This window comes from Apodemus sylvaticus, chromosome 10, assembly GCF_947179515.1.
Source record: "Apodemus sylvaticus chromosome 10, mApoSyl1.1, whole genome shotgun sequence".
NCBI classification, from domain to species: domain Eukaryota; kingdom Metazoa; phylum Chordata; class Mammalia; order Rodentia; family Muridae; genus Apodemus; species Apodemus sylvaticus.
The window spans coordinates 61671179-61695913 of NC_067481.1; the positions used below are offsets into that span (position 1 = coordinate 61671179).

General features: G+C 45.9%; 1 protein-coding gene across 1 annotated transcript; it reads right to left on the bottom strand.

Annotated features, from left to right (window-relative positions):
- Positions 1-1552: 1552 nt before the first annotated feature.
- On the bottom strand, positions 1553-23354 carry Trim16 (tripartite motif containing 16). The gene is made up of 6 exons (XM_052196642.1): positions 22602-23354; positions 14342-14437; positions 9436-9669; positions 6266-6431; positions 5755-5850; positions 1553-2841 (listed from the first exon to the last, which is right to left on the bottom strand). The coding sequence occupies exons 1-6, from the start codon at positions 23109-23111 to the stop codon at positions 2258-2260; spliced, it is 1686 nt and encodes a 561-aa protein (XP_052052602.1). The 5' UTR covers positions 23112-23354; the 3' UTR covers positions 1553-2257.
- Between the last annotated feature and the right edge of the window lie 1381 nt (positions 23355-24735).

Here is a 24735-nt window from a genome sequence, read left to right on the forward strand (position 1 = left end):
AATGCATGAGACCCCAGGTTCAATCCCAGTACCAAACAAACAGGGCACAGTGGCACACCTGTAATCTCAGCAGACAGGGCACATATACCTATAATCTCAGGATTTATGAGTTCCCTGACTAAAAAAAAAAAAAAAAAAAAATCTACTGGAAATAACAGACTCTCAAATGTGCCATGAGTCTAAAGCAGAATTCTAAAGAAGTTCCTCAAATCATCTGTGGTAATGCAAGTGGTAAAAACTAGCAACATTTTTTGAAAAAGCAGGTTTATTTCAAAACATTTGGAGGACAGGATTTGAAGTGTTACAACGAATAAATATTTTTTGGTGTAGGAATAAGTCTATACTCTTACTTAGTTATTACTACATACATGTGTTGAAAAGCTACACTGAATTCCATAAGTATACAGTTACTGTGTGTCAATTATAAACAAAATTCAAGACAAAAACATTTTTTTAAAAAAGAAAAGACGAAAGGGCAGGCTAGAAAGATGTGGTTTTCTCTTTTGAAGAATATTCTTTTAACTGCTAAATCCGAGAAATTCAGACATTGACTTCTGCCTCTGAACTGCCCTTCACTGAGTTGAGCATCACACAGGTAACTCGTGCTTCAAACCTGAGCATTTGGGAGCTGAGAAGAGAGAATGGAGTCTGAAGCCAGCCAAGAATATATCGTGTATCCCAGGCCAGCTTCAGCCACATCGTGAGGCCCTATCTCAAATTAAAAAAGAAAAAAAGAAAAGGAAAAAAAAAGATAAGAAAAGGAAAGCTCTTTGATCCTGTTCAGTGGGAAAGACAGGCATACAGGAAGCCCTGCCACTGCACTGTTCTCCTGAGACACTAGGGTGTGGCTGAACCTCATAATCTGAATAATCTGAGTAAGTCTGAACCCAGGTTTAGACTTGAGAGAAGGCCGTTGACTCTGCAGGGGAACTATTTCTGCTGGAAGGAGAGGTAATGCACTAGATCATGAAAGTATCAGTGCAAGGCAGAGACATGAGGAGGCAGGTGAAAAGCATCTAAGTTCTTAGAGACAAAGGCGCAGAGTCTTAGAATCAAGCCAAATAAGTCTAAAGTAACACACAGTTGTGAAAAGATCACGAGTCGGGTTGAGCAGGAAGATCTACCTTGACACAGGTCATGGGAAAAGACAACGGAAGTATTTCTGGTAAAGCCCACCAGCGACTTCAGGTTAGGGCAATAGAAATGCATCTGAAGATGGTGTGCATAAAGGCTTGATGGATGTTCATCATCTGTCTAAAGGAGAATGAAGCCATCAACAGGGTGACAAGGGAAAATGGGATCATCGCAGAAAGTATCGACTTAGCACAAGCACACGGGCATAGCTCCTGGGAGAGGTGGGTACTGTCCCCACGTACCTGAGGAACTATCCCTTTGCGCAAGAAAATAGACATGTCCATGAATTCTGGGTAACCTTAGGAGAAAGGATGACTACTCCTCTTAAAAGGACCTCGCTAAAACATTTATTCTAAATCTTGCTATTCAAAACCATTATGTGGTGCTGCTGCTGCTGCTGCTGCTGCTGCTGCTGATGTTGGGGGGGGGGGGGATGAGGGCTCGTTCAGATGGTGCAGGGCTGAATGACCAAGTTGAGCCTGGCACATGCAGAAAAAAAACAAACTCTTAAGAGGGATGCTGAAGACACTGTTGACTATGCAGTTTAGCATGTGGTTTACCCCTTATGCATAACATTCATGATCTAATGAGGTAAGCATAACGTAGTCATAAGTTAAACAACAGATATGAATCCCAGCTCGGACCCCCATTTACTGGGTAACAAGACAATTTATCTGACCATCCTGGCCACTATCCCCTAATGTGTATCATGAGGACAATATAAGCATTTATCCCATGAAGATAACATGAACTAACACAGAGAAAGCACCACAAAAGCTGGCCAGGACATAAGAATTACACAGTGATGTGTTTGTGATTTATTACAATCCTTGTGCAGTCTTGTTATGGTTTGAAGATCCCCAGTCGAAAATTCTGGACGAAGGGTGACAGTCACCTGAGCAGACAAGAGACCATCACTAGAAGATTTGAGGAGAGGCTTTGGTGCCTTAGAGTTTCTGCATTCATGCAAGAACTGTCTTGAGAAGCAGGCAGGAAAGTTCATTCAGGACCCACACAATTTCTGAAGCCAACTACCATCAGCAGGCATCTCTGTCTAACTTAAAATACCATCTGCTGCCCAGCTGTCACAGAGATCAAAGTCTGGGAGGCAGATCCTAAAATCTTACGGAGCAGCCTCCACAGAGGACCCAGATGGCTTCTCGGGCTCCTCACCCAGATCCACAATCCGGATGGCGTTTTCTTTCTTAGACAGCCAGAAAGCAGCATAGACCGGCTCCGAGAACTTGCAGTCAAACTTGTGAACCAGAGTCATGGCATCGTACTCTACACCATAGAAGGACAGGGTTCCTCCTGGGAAGTTTACATAGATACCGAGCCTCCTGAAGGGGCTGGCCTTGAGCGGGGTCTCTGTGTCACTGTGCCAGGCTGTGAACTCCTTCCCATTCCAATGAATGCTCCAGGAGAAGCTGTTTCCAGAAATGCAGCTGTTCCGTTCCTCCCCCTGACGGTCAATGCCTTTGCAGGTCAGGCCAACATAGGTGCCACCTCCAGAGATCTCCACCTCAAAATAATATCTGTGCAGGTACAGGCTCTGTTGGGACAGCACCTGCCGCCAGTGCAGAAACCTACTGGGGAGGTCTGGGTAAGGGTGTTCCCATGGCGTGGTGTTGGTGACCTTGCGGTTGTCCTCCTGCAGGCGAAGGTACCTGTGTGCTGTGTCTGGGTCAAATGTGATGTCACATGCATCTGAGGAAACACAGAGGACAGCTTTAAACCCAAGTGGCCACACACACACACACACACACACACAAGGCATAGATGAGAAGAGAAAACACCCATCTTTTGGTTTTATTTACCCATCCAATGCTTCCCTAGGAAAAGAGATGGGTAAAAACCAGTGAAGCTTTCTGAAGCTCAAGTTGATTGTCACCTGCTGTAACATCTGAGCTGAATAAAGAAATTAACTCATTCATTCATTTATTCATAGACTGTACGCAGAAAGTCCGGCACTACTCTGCAGATCTGAGGTGAGCTCAGAGATTCAAGTCCTCGTATACCTACATTTGATCCACTCATTCATTTGTTACACATTTGACCAGCATTTAATATGGTAAAGCCTTAGACATGCTGTCAAATGCAATCCCAACAACTAATTAGAGCACCTTCACGCACAACCACTCCAGTCACATGCAAACTCATTTCTTTTGCCCTCATTCCTCCTGCAGTACAGACAACAGGAGGTCCCGTAGACTCGAGCTACTCCTTCCAAGACTCCTGCATCACCTGCATCTAAGCCAGAGGCAAATCTTAGCTGGAATAGTGTCTGTCATAAGTCTGTCCACAATCAATAAGAATAACATCTCAAAAGATAAGTTGTATTACTACCTAAAATAATATTCAAAATGTTGAATGTGTGTAAAAACACTTATAAAGACAAATTACACAAAGATATCCTTAGCTTTTCATTCTAAAACCAAGTGGCATTTGGTATACGGCATTGATTATGTTTCTCTCTAAAATATACATGTGCTTCTGAAAGGAAACAGGGGAATAACATGTATGGCCAAGCAGCATTGCAACAAGAGTGCAAGATAGTTGTGAGCCCTAATAGCCAGAGAAAAAGGTGGGCCAGAGGTTGCTCCCCAGAATCGAACAGAAGCAGGCCTCACTGGCATATCCAGAAGGACGTCACCAAGATGAACACTGGCTACAGGGGAAGTCCCTTCATCTGGGAGGTGAAACTTCATGAATGTGTGGACTATCCTGAAGGACCTTCTCACTTGAAGTTCTGGATTGACATGAAAGAGGTGTTTGTATTTGTTATATACAACATGATATTTTATAATACGTATACACCATAGAATGGCTAATGCAGGCCAGTTAATGTATAACCTCACATGGTATATCGTACTCATTGCTGTTGTTTATAGGTGGTGAGGATACTTCCTTTTTTCAAGTCCACAGTATGTGTTGTATAATACTTTCTCATGAATCTATTCTACCACAAAGCACCACTTAGAAATGTCACGCTTTTTTTGTTGTCTATAAATGTCTGCCTATATGTATGTATGGGTACCACGTGCCTGCCTGGTGCCCTCAGAGGCCAGTAAAGGATGTTGGATCCCCTGTACCTGGAATTACAGACAGTTGTGGGCTCCCGTGTGGGTGCTAGAAATACAGTGCTTTTGAAAAGGGTAACAGCTGGGCACTGGCATGCGTCTCTAATTGAAGCTCTTGAGAGGCAGACGCAAGAGGTGTAGGGAGAGCCAGCCTGGGGCTACATACACACTGAGACCCTGTGTCAAAAAACAAAATGCTTCCAGAGCACATCCAGGCAGTAACAAAAAGATCTTAGAGGCACAGACTTAAAAAACGAGCCACATAGCAAATGATCAGGACTTTTTAAAAGTCCAAATCTTGAAATGTAAAGAAAGCCTGAGGGATTGGTGCAGACTAGCAAGGATCCAGGAAACAAGGGCGCCAGCTAGCTTCAATTGTAAATTTAACATAGCCTGGAGACACCTAAGAGGAAAGCCTCAATAGAACCACCTCGATCACATAGGTCTGTAGGCAAACTGGAGGCGAGGAGCTTATTAATAGTAATTGATACAGGAAGGCCCAGCACACTGAGGGAGGTTCCACCTCTAGGCTGAATCAGAACACTACCTAAGCATAAGGCTGTGACTGAGCAAGCCGCAGCACTAGTCCCTCGCGGCTCCTGCCTCAAGCTCCTGCCTTGAATTCCTGCCCTGACTTTCCTTAATGACGACTGTGACCCAGAACATAAGATGAAGTAAATCTTCTCCTCCCCTATGTTACTATTGTCCAAAGTGGTTTATCACAGCAACAGAAAGGAAGCTAGAACACATGGACACATCTGTATTCCTGGGTTCAGCTTTAGGCCAGTGTGGTGGTTTGAATGAGAATGGCCCCCAAAGGCTCATTTATTTGAATCCTTGATCCCCAGTTAGTGGATCTGTTTGGGAAGTATTAGGAGGTGTGAGCTTGTTGGAGGAGATGTGTCACTGGGGATGAACTTTGAAGATTCAAACACTTATCTTCTTCTTCTTCTTCTTCTTCTTCTTCTTCTTCTTCTTCTTCTTCTTCTTCTCTCTCTCTCTCTCTCTCTCTCTCTCTCTCTCTCTCTCTCTCTCTGCCTTGAGGTTGTGTCTCAATATGTAAACTCTTAGCTTCGACTTCAGCACCATGCCTGCTTGCTGCCATGTTCCCAGTCAGGATGGTCATGACTCTAACCCTCTGAATGTGTAAGCTCCCAATAAACAGTTTCTTTTCTATTTTATTCGTTGCCTTGGTTATGATGTTTTATCACAGCAATACAAAAGTAGCTAAGGCAGCCAGAAAAAAATATTCTGCAATGTTGTTACTAATATTGCAGCAATGCTAATTTCCTGCCTGATGTCAACATTTTGGAGAAACTGGGTGATAGGGGAATATGTAGGGATTTTTAATCTGTTTTTTAATTTTTAATTTATTTCAAAAAGAAGAAAACTTTCAATTAAAAGCTTAAATGTGTATCATTTAGGAAGAGATGAGAGGTTACAAGAATGCTAATCCTCTATAAGAAGTGGTGGTTCTTGCCTTGGCAAAGCATTCCGCTGCCATCAGCATGTCTGAATGGGGCAGCCTTTCACAACTTACATTGAAGAAACTCATCACGGGTTCTAGGTTCAGGTTTCGAGGTCCTATACTTGCGCTGGACAATGGCAGACACTTGAGTTCTGATGTCATATTCCTCTAAAAAAAAATCAAAGAGTTGTAAATGAATATCTGTCCAGGTGGCTTTGAGAACCCAAGAAATTGGGCTGCTGTTCCCCAGGCTTCTTCAGGGTCTGGTGCCTGGGAACCTGGGCACACTCAATTTATCAGATAACCCCTGCTGGAGACGACTCCAGGATGACCCAGAATTCACGGCCGCATCCGTGTCATATCAGCATCATGTCAGACATCAGCAGCCTGAGAACCAAGTCACAGAAATGCCAATGCAATGTACAGGAGGCCAACTTACCTCCTTCAGGTTGCAATTATAAAATAAAGTCAGGATAAGAATCACTAGTGAGTGACCTAGCCGAAAAAAGGCTTTGAAATAGGTCGTTTTCCCACCCTTCCCAGATTTCTCCTTTCCTCACCACCATTCCAGAAAGCACCTCACCTTCCCTGGAAAACTCCTGGAGCTTTTCCTTATAGCTTTCTAGCAACTGGATCAAGTGCAGAGTTGAATCCGTGATGACCTTGCGGATGCCTGAGAGTTTATCCTTCAGCCCTATGTAAACGCTAGGGAAGGCAGTGTCCTCTGCCTTCTTAAGCTTGCAGTACTCCTGCAGAGAGAGAAATGAAATCAGGCGACTTTCCTTGGCATGTCTCTTTCTGCTTTTGTGAAATGGGCTGCTGGCAGTGCATGCTTCACAGAGAGAGAGTGACCATAAAGTATTCTATGCTTCTAGACAAATGTTTTTCAACCTGTGGGTCATGACCCCCCTAGAGAACCATCAGAAAACAGATATTTATATTACAGTTCATCTGCGGTGGTGGCGCACACCTTTAATCCCAGCACTTGGGAGGCAAAGGCAGGAGGATCTCTGAGTTCGAGGCCAGCTTGGTCTACAGAGTAAGTTCCAGGACATCCAAATACTCTGGGGGGGGGGGGGGCAGAGGCAGGCAGATTTCTGAGTTCGAGGCCAGCCTGGTCTACAGAGTGAGTTCCAGGACAGCCAGGGCTATACAGAGAAACCCTGTCTCGAAAAAACCAAATCCAAAAATCCAATATATATATTTCAGTTCATAACAGTAGCAAAATTACAGTTATGAGTAACAACAAAAATAATTTTATGGTTGGGAGGGTTACCACAACATGAGGAACTGTATTAAAGGGTTGCAGTAGCCGGCAGTGGTGGCACACACCATTAATCCCAGCACTTGGGAGGCAGAGGCAGGCAGATTTCTGAGTTCGAGGCCAGCCTGGTCTACAGAGTGAGTTCCAGGACAGCCAGGGCTACACAGAGAAACCCTGTCTCAAAAAACAAAACAAAACAAACAAAAAAAAACAAAAAAAAACAAAGGATTGCAGTGTAAGGAAGATTTAGAACCGCTGTGATCCTACGAAGGAAGTAGGACTTCTCAAAATCAAGTGGGAAAGAGGGTCTCCTAAAGTCAAGAGATCTATGACCACAGACAGCTTTAATACACAACTCAGACTAAGTAAGAACATCCTCACCTCTGAAATTCCCTAAATCCATTCTCTTTACATAGCTTAGGTACAGTTGTGGCCCCAATGGAAGAGTTGGCCACTCTGTTGCATTCTAAAGAATGCACCAACCCACTGTCAGCAGTTCACACAATTGTTATTCTTGCACTTTGCTTTAGAATTTAGAAGTTATTTATACATCACTAAGTCACATTAAGCTACTTAGGTTTCAAAACCAATGTAGGACCAGGGAAGGTTGTCTCCATGTGTGACACATTACTACTATTCAGGTGCACATGAAACTTTAAATAGCAGAGTGGATAGGGCAGGAATGAACTCTGCTACCCCATGGCAGACCTGCAGAAGGGAAGTCCAAACTACAGCTCTGTAGGGAAGCACTTCCATATCGTATATCGATTTGATGCTGTGCTTCAAATGAGTGAAGCAAAACACAGGTACTGTCAGTGTAAATTATGGTTCACTCCAGTAATCTCTGCGTTCAGTAGGCTGTCGCAAGAGGAGGTTTAAGGCTAGCCTGGGATGCATAGCGAGACCCTGTCTAAATAAATAAATGTCACTTTGACTGAATTTTTATTTGTAGAAAAATAACCTGCCTTTCACTACATTTTAAAACTAAGTTACGTTTCCCTCAAATATATTTTATGCATATTAAAATTTTTATCTTAAAAATAACATTACAGGGGCTAGAAATGTAGTTCAATTGATCAGAGTGCTTGCCAAATATGCATGGAGCCCAGCGTTTGGCCCCACACTGTGGCATAAATCAGGTGTGGTGGCTGCTACCTATAATTTCAGCATTTGGGAGGTAGAAGCAGGAGGGTCAGAAGCTCAAGGTCATCCTCAGACACATAGTGAGTTAGGGGCCAGCCTAGGATATATGAGATCTCAATAAGAAGAGAAAGAAGAGGCGGAAAAGGATGAGGAGGGAGGAGGAGGAAGAAGAGGGGGAGGAGGAAAAGGAAGAGGAGGGAGGAGGAGGAGGAAGGGGAGAAGGAAAAGGAAGAGGAGGGAGGAGGAGGAAGAAGGGTAGGAGGAAAAGGAAGAAAAAGAGGAGTTACAAACAGAGAAGAAAGGGAAATTATTCTTACACTTTTTAGAAGAGATCCTGGTAGAATCCCATGGACTGGGGAATCAAATCGTCACATTTTTTTTCTTATGTTTTGAAATTGCAGAGCAAACCAATGGAAAGAACAAGAAATCTTGTCCATAGTTTTGTCTCTCATTTTTGGTACATTTCTCTCACTCAATGAAAAATTAACTATGCCTGCCTTTGGATACTAAGATTATAGGCAGTTTGGTTGGTTGGTTGGTTGGTTTTCTTTCATATATTTCTGTTTTTTCACTATAAGTATTTAGCTTTCTGTAAATAGAAGGTCATTGTTTCAAAAACAAAAGCAAGGACTTGTTTGTATTTAAAATAAAACTGAAAGAAAAGGTGCACATTATTTACTCCATCCTGTCTTTTTTTTTTTTTTTTTTTTTGCTAAGTAAGAATTTGATACCCCATGAGAGTTTGGGTGACTGTTTTTTTAAAGCTACACAGTGGTATCTAAAGTCAGATCTAGGACCATGTGTAGTGTTATCCTATAAGTCAGCAGGTTCTTGAGACCTAGAGCTAACTGGTTTATACCTCTTGTATACAGTGATACCTTGTGAGATGGAAAGTTCCGTTCCCTTTCCTAAGCCTTCCTCAGTTTCAGCCCTGTCTGAAAACCAACAGCCTCTCCATCCAGTCTCACACTGTCATGCAAACCTCTGCATCTCTGCGCTCCTCACTTCCCCTCCTTAAGTCCTTCACAGTTGCCTCCCTGTCTGGCCCTGCCAGGCTCATCGTCCCATACCCACTCCTTGTCAAAGTGCTGTGGCTCCTTAAAGCAGCCGTGACTTCTCACACTCCTGTCTTTGTGCAGGTGTTCTCCATCTGGCACACACAGCATCTAGAACTCCGGCACCTTCCAGCCTCTCCCCCACTCTGAGCAGTCCTCTCTATCCCTCCTGGATTACATCCTCCTGGATGTTTTCTGATGAGTCAAGACCTGACTCCCGTGCTGTTACAGCTCCCTGTATAAGAAGACAATCCCTTTTTCAGGTGCGTCTCGGGCCGGACGCCTCCGTACCTCCAGGAAGAGCACGGTGTTGCTGATGGAGGCCAGCTTCTCCAGCTCCTGCTTGCTTTTCTCCATCTCGATGCTCCTGTGCTCCAGGTGGGTTTTGATGCCATTGACCTGATTCAGTGCAGCCTGTTCTTTCTCCTCTAAGAAGAGCATCACATCAGCCTGGGCCTTCCTCACGGCTGCGAGGAGTTCCCCAAACTTCTCTTCAGCCACCACCTTCACCTCTGACACTGACACCTGATGAGGATGGAGGAGGAAGCAAACAAGACTGAGTTACAGAGGCTGCCAGCTTGGCCAAAACTCAACATTCACAACCAGGAAGCCAAGAAGTCCAAAGATTAAGGAACACCAGACAATAAAAGAGATTTTTGTTCTTGTAGAAATTCTGGATTCCTGGGAAAATAGATAGATATACTCTTCTTGGTATATACTGAAAAATCAAGACCTGACTCCCCTACCTTACAGTTCCCTGTATGAAAAGACAGTCCCATTCACAGGTGTGCCTCAGGCCAGATGCCTTGAGGGTCCCCTGATTCCACAAGTCTCTGCACCTTCAGGAAGAGCACACACAGTGTTGCCAATGGCTTGGTATATACTGATTCAGTGGTTCTCAACCTTCCTAATGCTGTGACCCCCTTTAATACAGTTCATCAAGCTGTGGTGAGCCCCCAACCATCAAATTATTATCATTGCTACTTCATAACTATTTCTGCTACTGTTATGAATCATAATGTAAATATTTGAGTTTTCTGATGGTCTTAGGCCACCATCTGTGAAAGAATACTGATTGTCACAAGGGCAGTACCAGTATTCAGTATATTTGATAAATGCATTTTAAGAGAGAAATGATTGGGCTGTTTTGTGTAAGCATTCTCAGCATTTTGTGATGCCTTGTTTAGTAGGCCATTGCCTAAGTCAAAAGCACATCTGAGATGACAGTGTTTCTAGGGGGTGGGACCCCCATGACTCCTCCATTTCCTTCTAGCAGGCAGCCCTCACAACGGTTTTAAAAAGTGTTGGTGACTGAAGCACCCAAGCAGTTGCACGTGAACCGATGAACTTCCTGAAAAAGTCTCGAATAGTGTTTCCTTTGCCCCAACCCTTGTATCCCCACTGCAAAGCCCACGGCCCAGTCTCCACCTGCCTCAGCATCTTTCACACCCCTACCTCACACATATCTGAGCTCACTCTCAGGTTCTGTTTTTTATTCTTCCTGACTGAGGGCCAGAGCCAGGCATCAGGCCACAAGTACCCCTCTCTCTAGGAAGACAGCCATTCAAAATGGGTAACCTGGTAAAGAAAGGGCTGTCCCAGTGTCTGTGGGAGCCAACACCTTTGCAGAGCTAAGTCAAGAAGGAAGGATGGCAGCAGATAGGAGAACCATTGCCTGCTTTAAGCTATACCTTGGAATGCAACACTAGAACACACAGTCTCCAATCTGCCCTTGATCTACAGCTGATGTCACAAAAAAGAAAACACATGGTGTGCATGCATACATATATACATATACATACACACACATACACACAAACACACACATGCACACAGAAATACACACACATACATACACATACACACAACCTCACATACACACAGAGAACTACATATACATACACACACATACATATACATACATATATACACGCACATACACAAACACAAACACACACACACACACACACACACACACACACACCCCGGAAAGGGTCCTGGAGAGTGTATGGAATGCTCACTGCATGTCAGCCTTTTCGTTATCTGTTAGTTTCCTTATGCTGGGGCAGCTGGACAGAGCTGGAAGCAAACACACTGTGGCACCATTAAGAAAGAGGGCACAGGACAGATTTTCTCCAAATTCCTCCAGCCCAGACCTAGAAAAGCCCTGGGATGGGAACTCATCCCAGCTCTCTGGCTCACTCACCACTCCCACCCTCAAGCAGTAGGGGTCATGGGTCATAGAAGCAAGTAGGGACTCCATGCTCTGCCCAATCCCTATCCAGGCTGGCTTTAAACTTTCAGCAATCCTCCTGTCTCGGCCTCCCAAGTACTGTGGGTCACCACAACAAGCTTGTGTTAGCTTTCTGAAACCAGGGTGTGTCTACATGATATGTGCGTGGAGATTTTTTTATTCCGAGTTTTGGGAACTGTTGGTGCCCTGGGATGCTTCTATCGTGCATAGGAAATGCTCTCTATGAGCAAATCACTAGTCTCATGCTCTGGAGGCTGGAAGAAGAGTCAAGAATTCCCAGATTAGTAAGTGGTGTTTGATAAGGCCCATGCAGTGCCACACTGCTTGGCTTTGGCCTCTTTGCTTCCTGGCCATTTTTAAAACAGATTCTAAAATCCAGAAATGGAAAAAGACATGGTAATCCAAATGAGGGTGCCATGGCAGAGGAACATAATCCATTTAATAATAATCCATAATCCATAGTTGCAACATGTAGGTTCCTCATAAAAGAACAATGATGTGAGGCTAAATGCATTAGTCTGAAGACAAAATTCAAGAGCACATCCATCAGAGATCATCCTGAGGAAGGCTAGCAGAAGGGAAGCACCTGAGGATGGGTGAGACTCCTGCTGTGGCCCCGCCTTCCGAAACCATCCCACTGAGAAATTTACATGTGAATGAGATGTGTGATGGATGCTAATTATGTCCCTAACTATGACCAGTAAACTGTGCAGACACACACACACACACACACACACACACACACACACACACGAACAAAGTGGTCAGTAGCTAATGGTTTAAAAACCTGAGGATGGTGTGCATGCCCAGCAGTCAATGAATCATTCTCAGGCCAAGGAAACCACCATGGCAGATTCTCCCAACCAGTCGATTAGGAAGAGGCCAAGGCAGGTTCTAACACCTCTCTGTGTGTCTCCACATTCTTTGTAGTGAGGGCCATTGCAATAACTCTCTGGCCACCATGTCATTATATGAACTAATAAGGGATCAAATTAAAGAGCCAGAACAAGGTAATGACCTGTGTGATTCTTTAAATCATCCAGGTCTTTCCAATCAAGTCTCTGGAACATTAGAAGAACTGTTTTCTCTCTCTCTCTCTCTCTCTCTCTCTCTCTCTCTCTCTCTCTCTCTCTCTCTCTCTCTCTCTCTCTCTGAAAGAAATTACACCTATAAGAAAGAAAAAATGGTCCATATAGAGGAAGCTCTGACCTCTCACATGAGAGACTACTTAGATTTCTTCACAGTGTGCACATTGTGACCACAGGCAGGCAAGAAGGCCCTGGAGAGAGACAGGCACATCAGTTTCTTCCTAGAACATACGGAGTTCCTTTGTCTGCAGGTTTGCATGGGAGTCAGAGCTAAGTACCACACTGTGACCTAGCCTGACTGACTTAGCCTCCATGCCAAAGAAACTGAATAGAAGGAAGCACATAGTAGGACCATAAACTTATCCGAAGCTGTAAGGGAGAGGGAAGGCTTATCAGCTCTGTGTCTTAAGAGGGAGAGACTGCAGAGATAGAGCTGGTTTCTGGGAGACATAGAATGCACAGTAGTTAGAAGGCCTGTGATCTAACAATTATTAGTAAGGAAGATTTTAACCTTCAGAAGCTAGTTGGTTATAAACATTCAGGTGACAGAAATTAAGTCAGGTAGTAGATTAGAATAAATGTATGAGTGAGTGGGTAGGTGGATGGGTGAATTGATGGATGGATGGGTGGATGCATGGGTAGATGGATGGGTGAGTGGATGGGTAGATGGATGGATGGGTATATGGATGGGTAGATGGATGGGTGGATTGATGGATAGATGGATGGGTGGATGAGCATGTAAATAAATAAATAAGTGATAGGTGAGTATACAGGTGAGTAGTTGGAAAAAGGATGGATGAATGTGGACAGACAGATGCATAGAATCATTCATTCTCAGCATGCAAGATGATACTGCCAACTCATGGCCATAGGGAACGTGCCCTACATTCTCTTCTGAGTCATAGCTCTTGGCTTGTCATCAATGAGAGGTATTTATAGAACTTACTTTGGGAAGTTGACTACAAACCAGAAGAGACTAAAGCTAAGCATCCTGTCATAGCGTTGGCCTTACCAAATGCCACCTACAGATCTAGGAGTTCTTGGTTCTTTCTCCCGCTTCCAGCAGATCACCCTCGTAGGATAGGAGAAGTCAGGGGACACACAGTCCCTGAAACTCAGGCTTAAACACCTCCAATCACAAGCACACACATATACATACGTTCCTCCTAGTTAAGAAAGCATATACAATCTTGATGTGGTGGTGTGTGTCCAGCAGCACTTGGGAGGCTACCACAGGAGGATTGCTAAGAGTTTGGTGTTAACTGTTCTATATGGTGAGTTCTAGGCTACTGTGGGCTACAAAGCGAAATTCTGTCAAAAGCAAAAATTAAAGGGAAAGAGAGAAATAATATGCACATATAAAATTAGGAACTCTATTAGTTCAAGACTAATCTGGGCCTACTTCATATTATTAAAAGGTAAACATTTGCCAGTTTTACAAACTTAAGTCAATTTTTAAGATCTGTATTACTATTTTATATGTATAGCTTTTCGCCTGCATTTATGTCTATGTATCACATGCCTGGTGCTCATGGAAGCCAGAAGAGGTCATTAGATTCCCTAGAACTAGAGTTACAGACATTTGTGAGCTGCTGTGTAGATGCTGGGAATTGAACCTGGGTCCTCGGAAAGAGCAGCTGGTACTCATAACCAGTGAGCCATCTCTTCAATCTGCTTAAGCCAATTTTATAAGAAATCCTGGTAAAGTGAAGGCACCTCATAATGCAGCTGACTGTGCCTACTCCTTTCATTTGCTGAGACTTCTGCTGGGTCTTCAGACCCGCGTCCTACGACCCCAAACGACAGCGGCAGCCAAATAAGTAATAGCCAGAGAGGTGACCTGAGCCAGTCTTACCAAAACAGACTTATGGTTGGCTTGGAGCCTGGCAATAGCATTTTCATTCAACTTGAGCTTCTGCTCCAGGTCCAGCTGCATGCACCGAAGGTCCACCTAAGGAAGGAGAAGGAAGGGATTAAGGAGGAGAGAAAACAGGGCGTACAAATAGTCCCCAGGGGACTGGCATTTTCCGTCCTTCATGTCCCTGCCTTTCTCTCCTGAAAGGAGAGCATGACCTTTAAGTCAATCTCAAAAGCTGGCCTAGAGGTACAAAGGGTGAACAGGTGCTAGTGGCCTCCTGGGGGACTGAACTCAGCATGAGCCAACCACCATAGCCCGAGACAAATGCTGCGCTGGGATGTAGGTCACTCATGTCCCACTGTCGCTACCTTCTGCCTGCCTGTGCCCTGAGAAGTTAATTCAGGATGAATTCAAAAGTGGTAGATGAACTTGTTCGGCAGAGGAACTCTCAAGACCGACTAACATTCAGGCTGAGTCTGAATGTTACTGCTCACTGTGGTAACTCATCCAGGTCTGAAGAGGGAGGGGGGAGGGGAGAGGGAAGAGAAAGAGAGGGGGAAGAGGGAGGGGGAGAAGAGGAGAGGGGGAAAAGGGAGGGGGAGGGGGAGGAGGGAGGGGGAAAGGAGGGGGAAGAGGAAGGGGGAGGGGAAAGAGGGAGAGGAAAGGGAGAAGAGGGAGGGGGAAGGGAGAAGAGGGAGGAGGGAGAACAACACGGTCTGGAAAATGTGTAACTTGTCAAGGAAAGTAGCAGAAATGAAAGCTGCAGACAGGTGGATTCTAAATCATCTGTAAACAGCTAAAGGGGTTCTCCCTACTAGAGAGGCGTCTCGTGCTCTGCATGGGACATAGGGAACATGCCTTAAGACCAAGACCTCCCATCAAAAGGTCCAATTTTTGAAAATGTGACTATATTTGAAACAAGAGAGACTAGCCTGGAATTGTCATAGCAGGGGTACTCTGCTCAGAAACAACTCCCTGGTGATGTGTTTTAGAAGATTCAACCAGCAAGGCAAACAGAGAGGCTACTAGGGTTGTCATTCAAGGGGACCAAGCCACACCTTGAGCTGGCAGGAGAGCCTGGCAGCATCAACCATGTGGTCCCAGTTTTGAGAGCATGACAGATGCAGCAGGACAGCAGAAAGCTAGTGTGGCTGGGCGTGTGAGGCAGTATGACTTTTTACAAGAAGTCCCTGAGAGGACTCTGTGTGAAGGTAAGATGAAACCTGATGAAAGCCAGAACCATAGGGTATCTTCTAAGGAAAGCTGCAGGCCTGGCGTGCAACCTGCCCAGGAAAAAACCGATGTGTGCAGCCTGGAATAGGGGTGACAAATATACATAATATGTCAAATAAAATACATATTATTATATATAATAAATATCATACTAGTATGTAGAGAATATATGTTATATATATAAATTATTAAATATCTTCTCTCTGTGTGTGACTCAGCCTGAATGTTAGTCAGTCTTGAGATTTCTTCTGCCAAACAAATTAGTCTACTACTTTTGAATTCATCCTGAATTAACTTCTCAGGGCACAGGCAGAAGGTAGCGACAGTGGGGCATAAGTGACCTACATCCCAGCGCAGCATTTGTCTCGGGCCATGGTGGTTGGCTCATGCTGAGTTCAGTCCCAGGAGGCCACTAGCACCTGTTCACCCTTTGTGTATGTGCTTGTGTGTGCGTGTTTGTGTATGTGTAAATATACATTATAATATGTGGTATATATTCATTACCTTGCTCTGGTTTAGTTTTTTCCTTGTCCTGCCCCATCCCTCCCTTTGGAGTAAGAATGTTTACTCTGTGCTTTGTATATCAGAACTGTGTAAGCTGTGTGTTGATCATACAGAGGCCCATAGTTAAGACTTGAAAGAGACTTTGGACTTTTTAACAGTCCTGGAACTGTTAAAGACTACTGGATTTTTGAAGTTAGACCAACTTATTTTTCAGTGTGATACAGCCATGTGCCTGTGGGGTGGGAGGTCAAGGATGGATAAAACATTCTGGTTTGAATGTGAGACGGCTCCCAGAGTCCCATGTCTTTGAATATGTGCTGTGGGTCTGGGGACCAAGCCTGGGTCCTCTAGAAGAACAGCAAATGCTCTGAACTACTGAGTCATCGCTCTAGCATTTGCTCTCTGCTTCTTGACTGCAGACTCAACATGACCAGCTGCCCTGGGTCCCATCCATCTTGCCTTCCCACCATGACAGACTGCACTCTTCCTAAACTGTAAAGTAAAACCTCTGCCTTCCTCAGGTGTCCCGCCACAACACTGAGAAAGCAATCAATCAACAGCCATGCACTTCTCATTATTTTACAACATAATGCCTCTAAATATCTATTTCTTTACCTGGGGCATAGGGATACAATGCCTACTTCCTCAGGGTATGAGATAGTGAACTAAATAAAATTAGGTCTGGTAATAAGAACTCTACAGAGCCAGGTACACTATGAGTAGCGTCAATAATGTCACCTTTATAGTTATCAATAATCACCTTGCTTGCTGCCTTAGCTGATTTCTAGCCGTACCCCACGCAGGCAGGTTCTCCCCTCCACACACCCCTGGCCAAGCCAGAGTGCGTGCTTCCCTGGGAATCTTGGGTTTGCCTGCCTTGACCTTTCACTCTTGTTCCTTGGGCTCAGAGAACACCTTCTTCTGCCAAGAAAAACCAATTTGTCAACATAGAGAACCTAAGCCGTTGCAAACTTCAAAGTCACTGCCACTTTCCTGTGTCCACAAGGGCATGGGATTTAAGATTCTGTCTGTGTTTAAAAGTAATAGACCTCAAAAGTCATAAATTAAAGTCATTAAGTCTCTGGCTCTTTCCCCATGAAGCCTCGGGGAATTTCACACCTCCCTCCAACCCCCCCCAAACACACACACACCACACACACACCACACCACACACACACACACACACACACACACTGGGGGAAACAGCGATAGGCAGAGCACTGGGACATTGTGGGGAGCAGGCAGGCAACCTTTGCTCAAGCCCTTAGTCACTGGAGTGGAACGGAGGGCACTTTAGGGATCACACCCTTGATACTTGAGACCTGGTACCTAGCAGTGAGGTGCTGGGGCAGGGGGAGGAGAGAGGGGTGCCTGACCAGTTTGAGGGCAAGTTTGGAATCTTATGTAGTGACCCATTCTGGACAAGGAGGGAAATGTGAACTGATTGCTTAAAAAAATTGGATGGTACACAGAGCATGCCTAGCAACCCGGCTCATCAGAGCAGTGGTGGCCCCAAGACTGATTTTAAGCCGTGATCCCCCCAAGCCTTACAGGGAGACCCTGGGTGTCCAACAAGGGGTTTCTCCCCTCTGTCCTCAGACTTCCATAAAAGGAGAAAGGAATGTCTGTGTACCAAATGAGGAGCTCTGAGTCACCACAAAGGAAACACTCCCAATTACCACGCAAGGTGGGGCAGCTTTGGAGCCCCGTCTCTCCAGTTATTCCTGTTCCTAGAAAATGATAGACTGACGTAGACTGACTTCTGGGTTCCCTAAGAGAGCAGCAGCCACACACTCATCCCAGGCCCTGGCACACCCTGCCTGAGAGAGAGTGGCACACACAACAGCACAGGGTTGGAACAGCATTGAGAGAGGACGGGACTTGGGGTGTGAAGACCCTGTTCCTGGCTGTAGGACTTTGCCAAGTCACGTACTGTCTACTCTATCTGCCGCAAGGCAGACTTCACTTTTAGTATCGTAAGAGTTAGACCCGGACTCTGACTCCATCCCTCAGTGACTGGATCAGGACCTGCCGCATGCCAGTGAGGTGGACTAAGTCACACACACACACACACACACACACACACACACACACACACACACACATTCCTGGCTCTTGGAAAACATGTCTGGGATAGTCTGGTGCTTGTGAGCAAACAAGTTATGTAATACTGACCCAAGGGTACTCACTGGGGTTTTTGTGAGAAAGCGCTCTCCTGAGTAGCCCTATACCACCTATTGTCTTCCTGCAAACGACTGGGTGATGCTGGCTGACAGTTCTCCAGACAAACTCAAAACCTTGCAGTTCTCGCGAATGGTCGATACCTTCTCTTCATGGGAACTGTGCAGTCAGGGTCCATCTTCACCATCTGGAATCAATGTTAAGTTTGAAGCTAGGCTGGCACTAGTGGTCTTTAAAGGCCTTAGGCAAGACTTAGCTCAACCTTCCCTCCTCCAGGAGCACTGCCCTGACATCACTTCCAGTCCAGCTCCCTCTTTCAAACACACAGCAGTTGTGTTTCACCAGCCCTTTGGCATGCCATGAAATAGCAGCATGTGTCTTCCCTTCCTGTGCCCAAATTCTCTGAGGATACACGGTACAGCCAACATCCCACCTAACCTCATCAGATGTACTCTGAGGAGCAGGAGGGGACCACACACACCTTGTGGGGCAGAGAAAATAACAAAAGTGGTCCCAGGAACCCAAATTGCACACACACACACACACAGAAGGCAGGAAAGATGGATATCTCATTTCCGTGGTGGCAGGTGAGATTTTTGACAAGATAAAAAAGGAGACTTAGGAAGCTGATCAGAGCTGATAGGAGCCCTGAGCTCCCTGTGGGAACAGCTGGGCTCTGCAAGTTTATCCAGATGAGACAAGTGATCAGGTGCATCCAGCTCTCAGCCCCCCAGTTTTCATCCATCAGTCTAACTGGTAGTATCCGTGGGCATTTCAGAAATGGCTCACATGGCTGACAGAAATGTCACTCTGTGCCTCCCAGATGACCCTGCTCTGTCATTTCCTCTACACAACATGCCTGCATGAGTTTATTAGCCCTGACTGGCTCCAAAGTGACCTTCAGAAAGCTAGTAAATGCAGGGGGTGTGGACCGGCTGAGAGGAACTCTTGGCTTCTGGAACCTTAGATATATCTAATATGTCTTTCAAAATAAGCCTAATGGTGCTTGTCTCTTCAAGATACTGTCCTCTGATCTGGCCTCTTGGGCTCCTTGCAAGAAATCTTTTGACTTCTAAGACTTGGTGGAGCCACCCAGAGTGTGACTGTTCCTACTAAGTAAACTTGCTGCCCCCTCCCCTGTCTGACAATAGGGAAATAGGATGCAAAGGACACACCTCTCTGAAGCAAAGCAAAAGGCAGAAGGGTCCATGACCCAGGCTGCACCTCCCACCGCCTCTCAGCCAGCATGCGTCATTTTGTATTGTACAGCTCTCTCTCCTACGAGGTCTAATCTGGAGCTCCATATTGCTCCACACTGCTCCTCCACACCTGGGGCTCTGTACGTGCTCCACACTGCTCCTCCACATCTGGGGCTCTGTACATGCTCCACACTGCTCCTCCACACCTGGGGCTCTGTACGTGCTCCACACTGCTCCTCCACATCTGGGGCTCTGTACGTGCTCCACACTGCTCCTCCACGTCTGGGGCTCTGTACGTGCTCCACACTGCTCCTCCACGTCTGGGGCTCTGTACGTGCTCCACACTGCTCCTCCACATCTGGGGCTCTGTACATGCTCCACACTGCTCCTCCACATCTGGGGCTCTGTACGTGCTCCACACTGCTCCTCCTACCCAAGTCTCCACGGTAAACTAGGTGACCTATACTTCAGTTTATACTGCATCTGTGTTGGCACAGAGCATTTCTGAAGGAGCCAAACAGATGTTCTGATCAGAGAAGAAGGATGTGGGATCTAGAATTGGGGTGGAGAACTTCCTCTCTACTCTGTTACGTTATTTGATAGAGATTTTTTTTTTTAAAAATGCTCATGTATAGGCTTTCCAATTAGAAAATAGTAAAATCCAGATACTATATCCAGAGAGATAGTAACATGCTGAGGCCAAATGTCTCTAATGTATATATGCCAGGTTTTTTTGGGTGAGTGTGTATGTGATGATTTTGTTGTTTAGATCCGGGGAGATATCTCAGTCAGTAAAGTGTTTGCTGCACAAGAATGAGGAACTAAATTCAATAATCAGAACTCACATCTTAAAAAACTGGGGGCACTGAAGGGATGACTCAGCCATTAAGACTCTGGCTACTATCCAGAGGCCCTGGGTTCGACTCCCAGCACCCACGAGGGGGGGGGGGCGCTCACAACGGTCTGTACTTCTGGCACCTGGCATGCAAGTGGTGCACAAACATACATGCAGACAAAACATCCACATACATAAAATAAAAATAAATAAATTCTTTTTAAGCTGGGGGCTGGAGAGATGGTTCAGCCATTAAGAACGCTTGCTGCTCTTGCAGGGGACCTGGGTTTTGGTTCTCAGCACCCACATGACAGCTCACATCAGCCCACAGTCCAGTCCCATGGGAGCAGACAGCCCCTTCTGACTTCCACAGGTACCAGGCACACAGGTGGTGCCCAAACATATATGTAGGCAAAATATACACATAAAATAAATCTAAAAGATTTTCAGATTACAAAACAGTTAGGCTTAGTATTATGCACTCATAGCCCAGTGCTGGGGTGGCAGGGACAGGTGGCGGGCTCCCTGGGTCTTGCTGACCAAGTCCAGCCTATTTGATTAGCTTCAGTCCAGATGAGAAAGCCGGCCCTGTCTCACACAGAACAAAGAGCTGCTGGCAGTTGATACTCGCTGAGGGAGAGGGAATCACTCTTTTTGAGGATATGGTCTGGCAGGGTTCCCATGTTCCCATGGACAACCCCACACCCACGCTCAAATAGGCAGCATTAACTAAACTTATTAGGATATATTTAAAAAGAAAGAGGAGAAGATTGAGCTGAGAGAGGGCATACTGGGTGAATATGGAAGAGTTGGGGGAGAAAATATGATTATATGGGAATACATGTAATCATATTTCATTGCACACTTATAGGATATTTTTGAGTATAGTGAGATTTTTTTTTTAATTTGACAACTCCTGAGGAGAATCCCTGATGTTAACCTCCGCCTCAACACACACATTCACATACATGCACCCACATGCATGCACACCCACATATAAAACAGATGAAGGGTCTTCCTTTATTTTTCTCCAATAACATGGCATTCCAGAAGTTTCCACGCCTTGCTCATCAACTATGTACATTTGAACAAGTACAACAGAGACCTTTGGAGTCCTCACCTAATAATAAAATATAGGATGGGAAATTCCACAAAAAGTATTTTCAAGTTGGGCGGGGCCCTTTCTTTTGATGTATTTGTTGATTTCCAGACTTCTCTTATAGAACACCCCTTGATACCAGAAACATTAGAAACAGATGACTAGTGGCTTCCCAGGCCGGAAATAGTGACTCATTAGCATCTGGAGTGTTGAACTCTGCAAAACTATACCCATCAGGGCTAGGGAGAGTCTACCTCTGGTATAGGCACAAAGGAAATCCCTGGTTAGGAAAGTTCCTTGCCCAGATACCACTTTCCTTTACTGCCCAGGAACACATGCGACAAAATGACTCTGAGTGTGCCAACCAACGGCACCAAGAGCAAGAACCAGGACCTGTGGGTCCACTCAACCTTACTTCCTACTGGGGAAAGTAGGAGAAACGAAACATGGGAAGCTGCAGAGTCCACCCCCAAGGTCTCATCTGAGCTCTTGGCTTTAGGACAAAGGTGAGCAGAGCTCCAGAAATGGTTTCTTTATCTGATAGAAGTAAAATTTCAGACTTTGAGCACAGTGTTTCACGGGCACTCCTGACAGCCTATCTGGTAAGGAGCCTTGATTTTCCAGTAAGTTAAGTCGTCCTTGGCATTAACTTCAGTGTGCGTTTCAAATTCTGTTATCTTGGCAGGTTTTGTTTTGTTTTGTTTAACTTGAATGCAGCATTTTGTGTTAGCTTCTTTTGTGGTTTTGCAGTTAGGAAAAAAAAAAGAGAGAAATGAAGTCTGAGGTTTCTTCTTTTTCCCTGGCCTTCTGCCAAGGTTTATATTTCATGGGTTGATATGTGTATGCCTAACAGATCCTGCCAGAGGGAAATACCACCCTCCTGAGGCTAACCTTCTAGAGCCCACACCCAAACACACATTACTAAACTCTAACTAGGAACAGCAGGAAATTCCTCCGCAAGGGCAGAGACAATAACACAGCAACAGGGACTTCGAGATGGGGACAGTGACCCACTTTTGTTTCCAAAGCCAGCGGCTATAGATACTCACTTACACGGGACCAACACCCAGGCACTGCCGCTAAAGTTCTTGACTCCGAACAAACTGGCATCCACAGAGCCACAAAAGGCAGCATGTGTGACCTCTCCCTGGGGACACCACCTCCCACCGGCCCCTCCCAGGTGGAGAGACCCCCCCCCCCACTCACCTCTTTGTTCCTGCGGGCTGCATCCAGGGAGGCAGTACTGTCGCCTCTGTGTTCACCCTCGCCGCATTCCTGGCAGATGCACTGCTGGTGCGTGTGGCAGAAGGAAATCAAAGGGCTGTGGTGCGCGGGGCAGGTGCGCAGATCCTGGTCCTTGGTGGGCTCGGTTAGCTGGTGGCTGTGCAGTTTGCTGTTCTCCTGGTGTGGCCGCAGGTGCTCCTCGCAGTAATTCACCATGCAGGTCAGACAGGACTTCACTGCCCTTACTTTGCTGGCCCCAAGACAGAAGTCACACAGGATCTGCCCCTCCTCTTCATCTCCAGGAGCCCCGAGCTTTGCGGGGTCACGACCCTGCCCCTGGGTGTCCTGGCTTTCGTCGCCTGGCTTGCTGAGAGGCTCCGCATCTTCTTTTTCTACTGGGATAGCTGACACAGGGTCTGGGCCGAGAGGGGCCAAAGGGTGAACAGTGACCCCAGTCAGAGGCCCTGGGGCAATTAGATCCAATTCAGCCATCTGGAGGCTCTGCAGACTAAGGCGTCCTTCCTCGGTCCCTTGGCTCAGGATCTGTGTAGCCCAAGTCAAACCAGAGAGCCACGCCTAGCTGATTGCAGCTGCCCTGAGACATTAACTGTTTCCTCCCTCCCGAGGAAGCTCAGATACGCAGACAGGACTAGGCTCCTCCGGATTTGGCCAGTAGCCAGCCATGGTGACAAGGCTCAGAACTGCCTTGCCGCTTGGCTCCAATGCTGTTCCCTGGCTCAGGATTCTCCTTCCCATTCCTAGCCCAGCCCTGAAACTTCTATTCTTATGGGACTCATTCACCTCCCATAGGCTCTTTGGGAGACCACGTGTGCCTGTGGGACTGGAAAAAGAGCAAGATTCCTGAGTTCTATTGTAAGCCTCTGCGGCTTTGAGCGGTACCACAAGCCATATTTTGTGGTGGTGCTCTCCCTCTCTCTTTCCCCTCCCTTCTCCCTCTCCCTCTCCCCCTCCCTCTCCCTCTCTCTTTCCCCTCCCTTCTCCCTCTCCCTCTCCCCCTCCCTCTCTCCCTTCCTCCCCCTCCCCTCCCTCTGCTCTATATATTTTAAAGGGGTCCAAATGTAAAGACTTTGATAATAGAATAACCACTAATCCTAAGTGATTAAACCCATCAGCTTGGTCCTACCACCACCACAAAAACTGACATACATACATACATTCATACATACATACGTACATACATACATACTATATACATAATTCATCTAGATAAAAGCTTTATCTGCTTTTAATAACTTGCTTTTATCAGACATTTAGTTGTTTGTGTGTGTGTGTATGTGTGTATGTATGTGTATGTGTGTAGTGTATGTGTGTGGTATGTGTGCGTGTGGTATGGTATGTGTGTGTGATGTGGTGTGGTCTGGGTGTGTGTGTGTGTGTGTATGTGAGTATGTATGTGAATGTGTGTAGTTTTGTGTGTGGTATGTGTGCGTGTAGTATGATCTGTGTGTGTGATGTGGTGTGGTGTGGTGTGTGTGTGTGTATGTGTGTGTGTGTATGTGTGTAGTGTATGTGTGTGGTATGTGTACGTGTGGTATGGTCTGTGTGTGTGATGTGGTGTGGTCTGTGTGTGTGTGTGTGTGTGTGTAACAGACTTTGAAGTCTAGTGTCTTCCTCAATTGCTCTCTGTCTCATTTTCTGAAAGGATCTCACAATGAACCTGGAACATTCTAGGTCACCTAGCACAGCAAGCCAGCAGGTCAGCGGGATGCTCTGGTCTCTGCCCCAGTGCTGGGGTTACAGATAAGCACCACTCCATGGAGCACCATTGCATGGACGCAGGTGACCCGATAAACCGTCCTCCTAGCACCACTTCTAGTTGACTTTTAAAGATCACCCTTTTGAGCGGCCACACAGGGTTCATGGCCTTCCGTTCTCTGCCATAAATACCTCTAACATGTGGTGTTGGGTTTGGTGATACAGCTGCCTGGGTCACTTCTCCGAAATTTGATGACCTTTTGTTGAAATTGGACCTGCATCAGAAGACCAAAACTTCTGCCTTAGAACATTCTGACGCTGACCTGTCCTGAGCATGCATCCCATGAAGAGCCGTGAAGACCAACTGAAATCACCTCCACCACCCTTCCCTATCTCATAA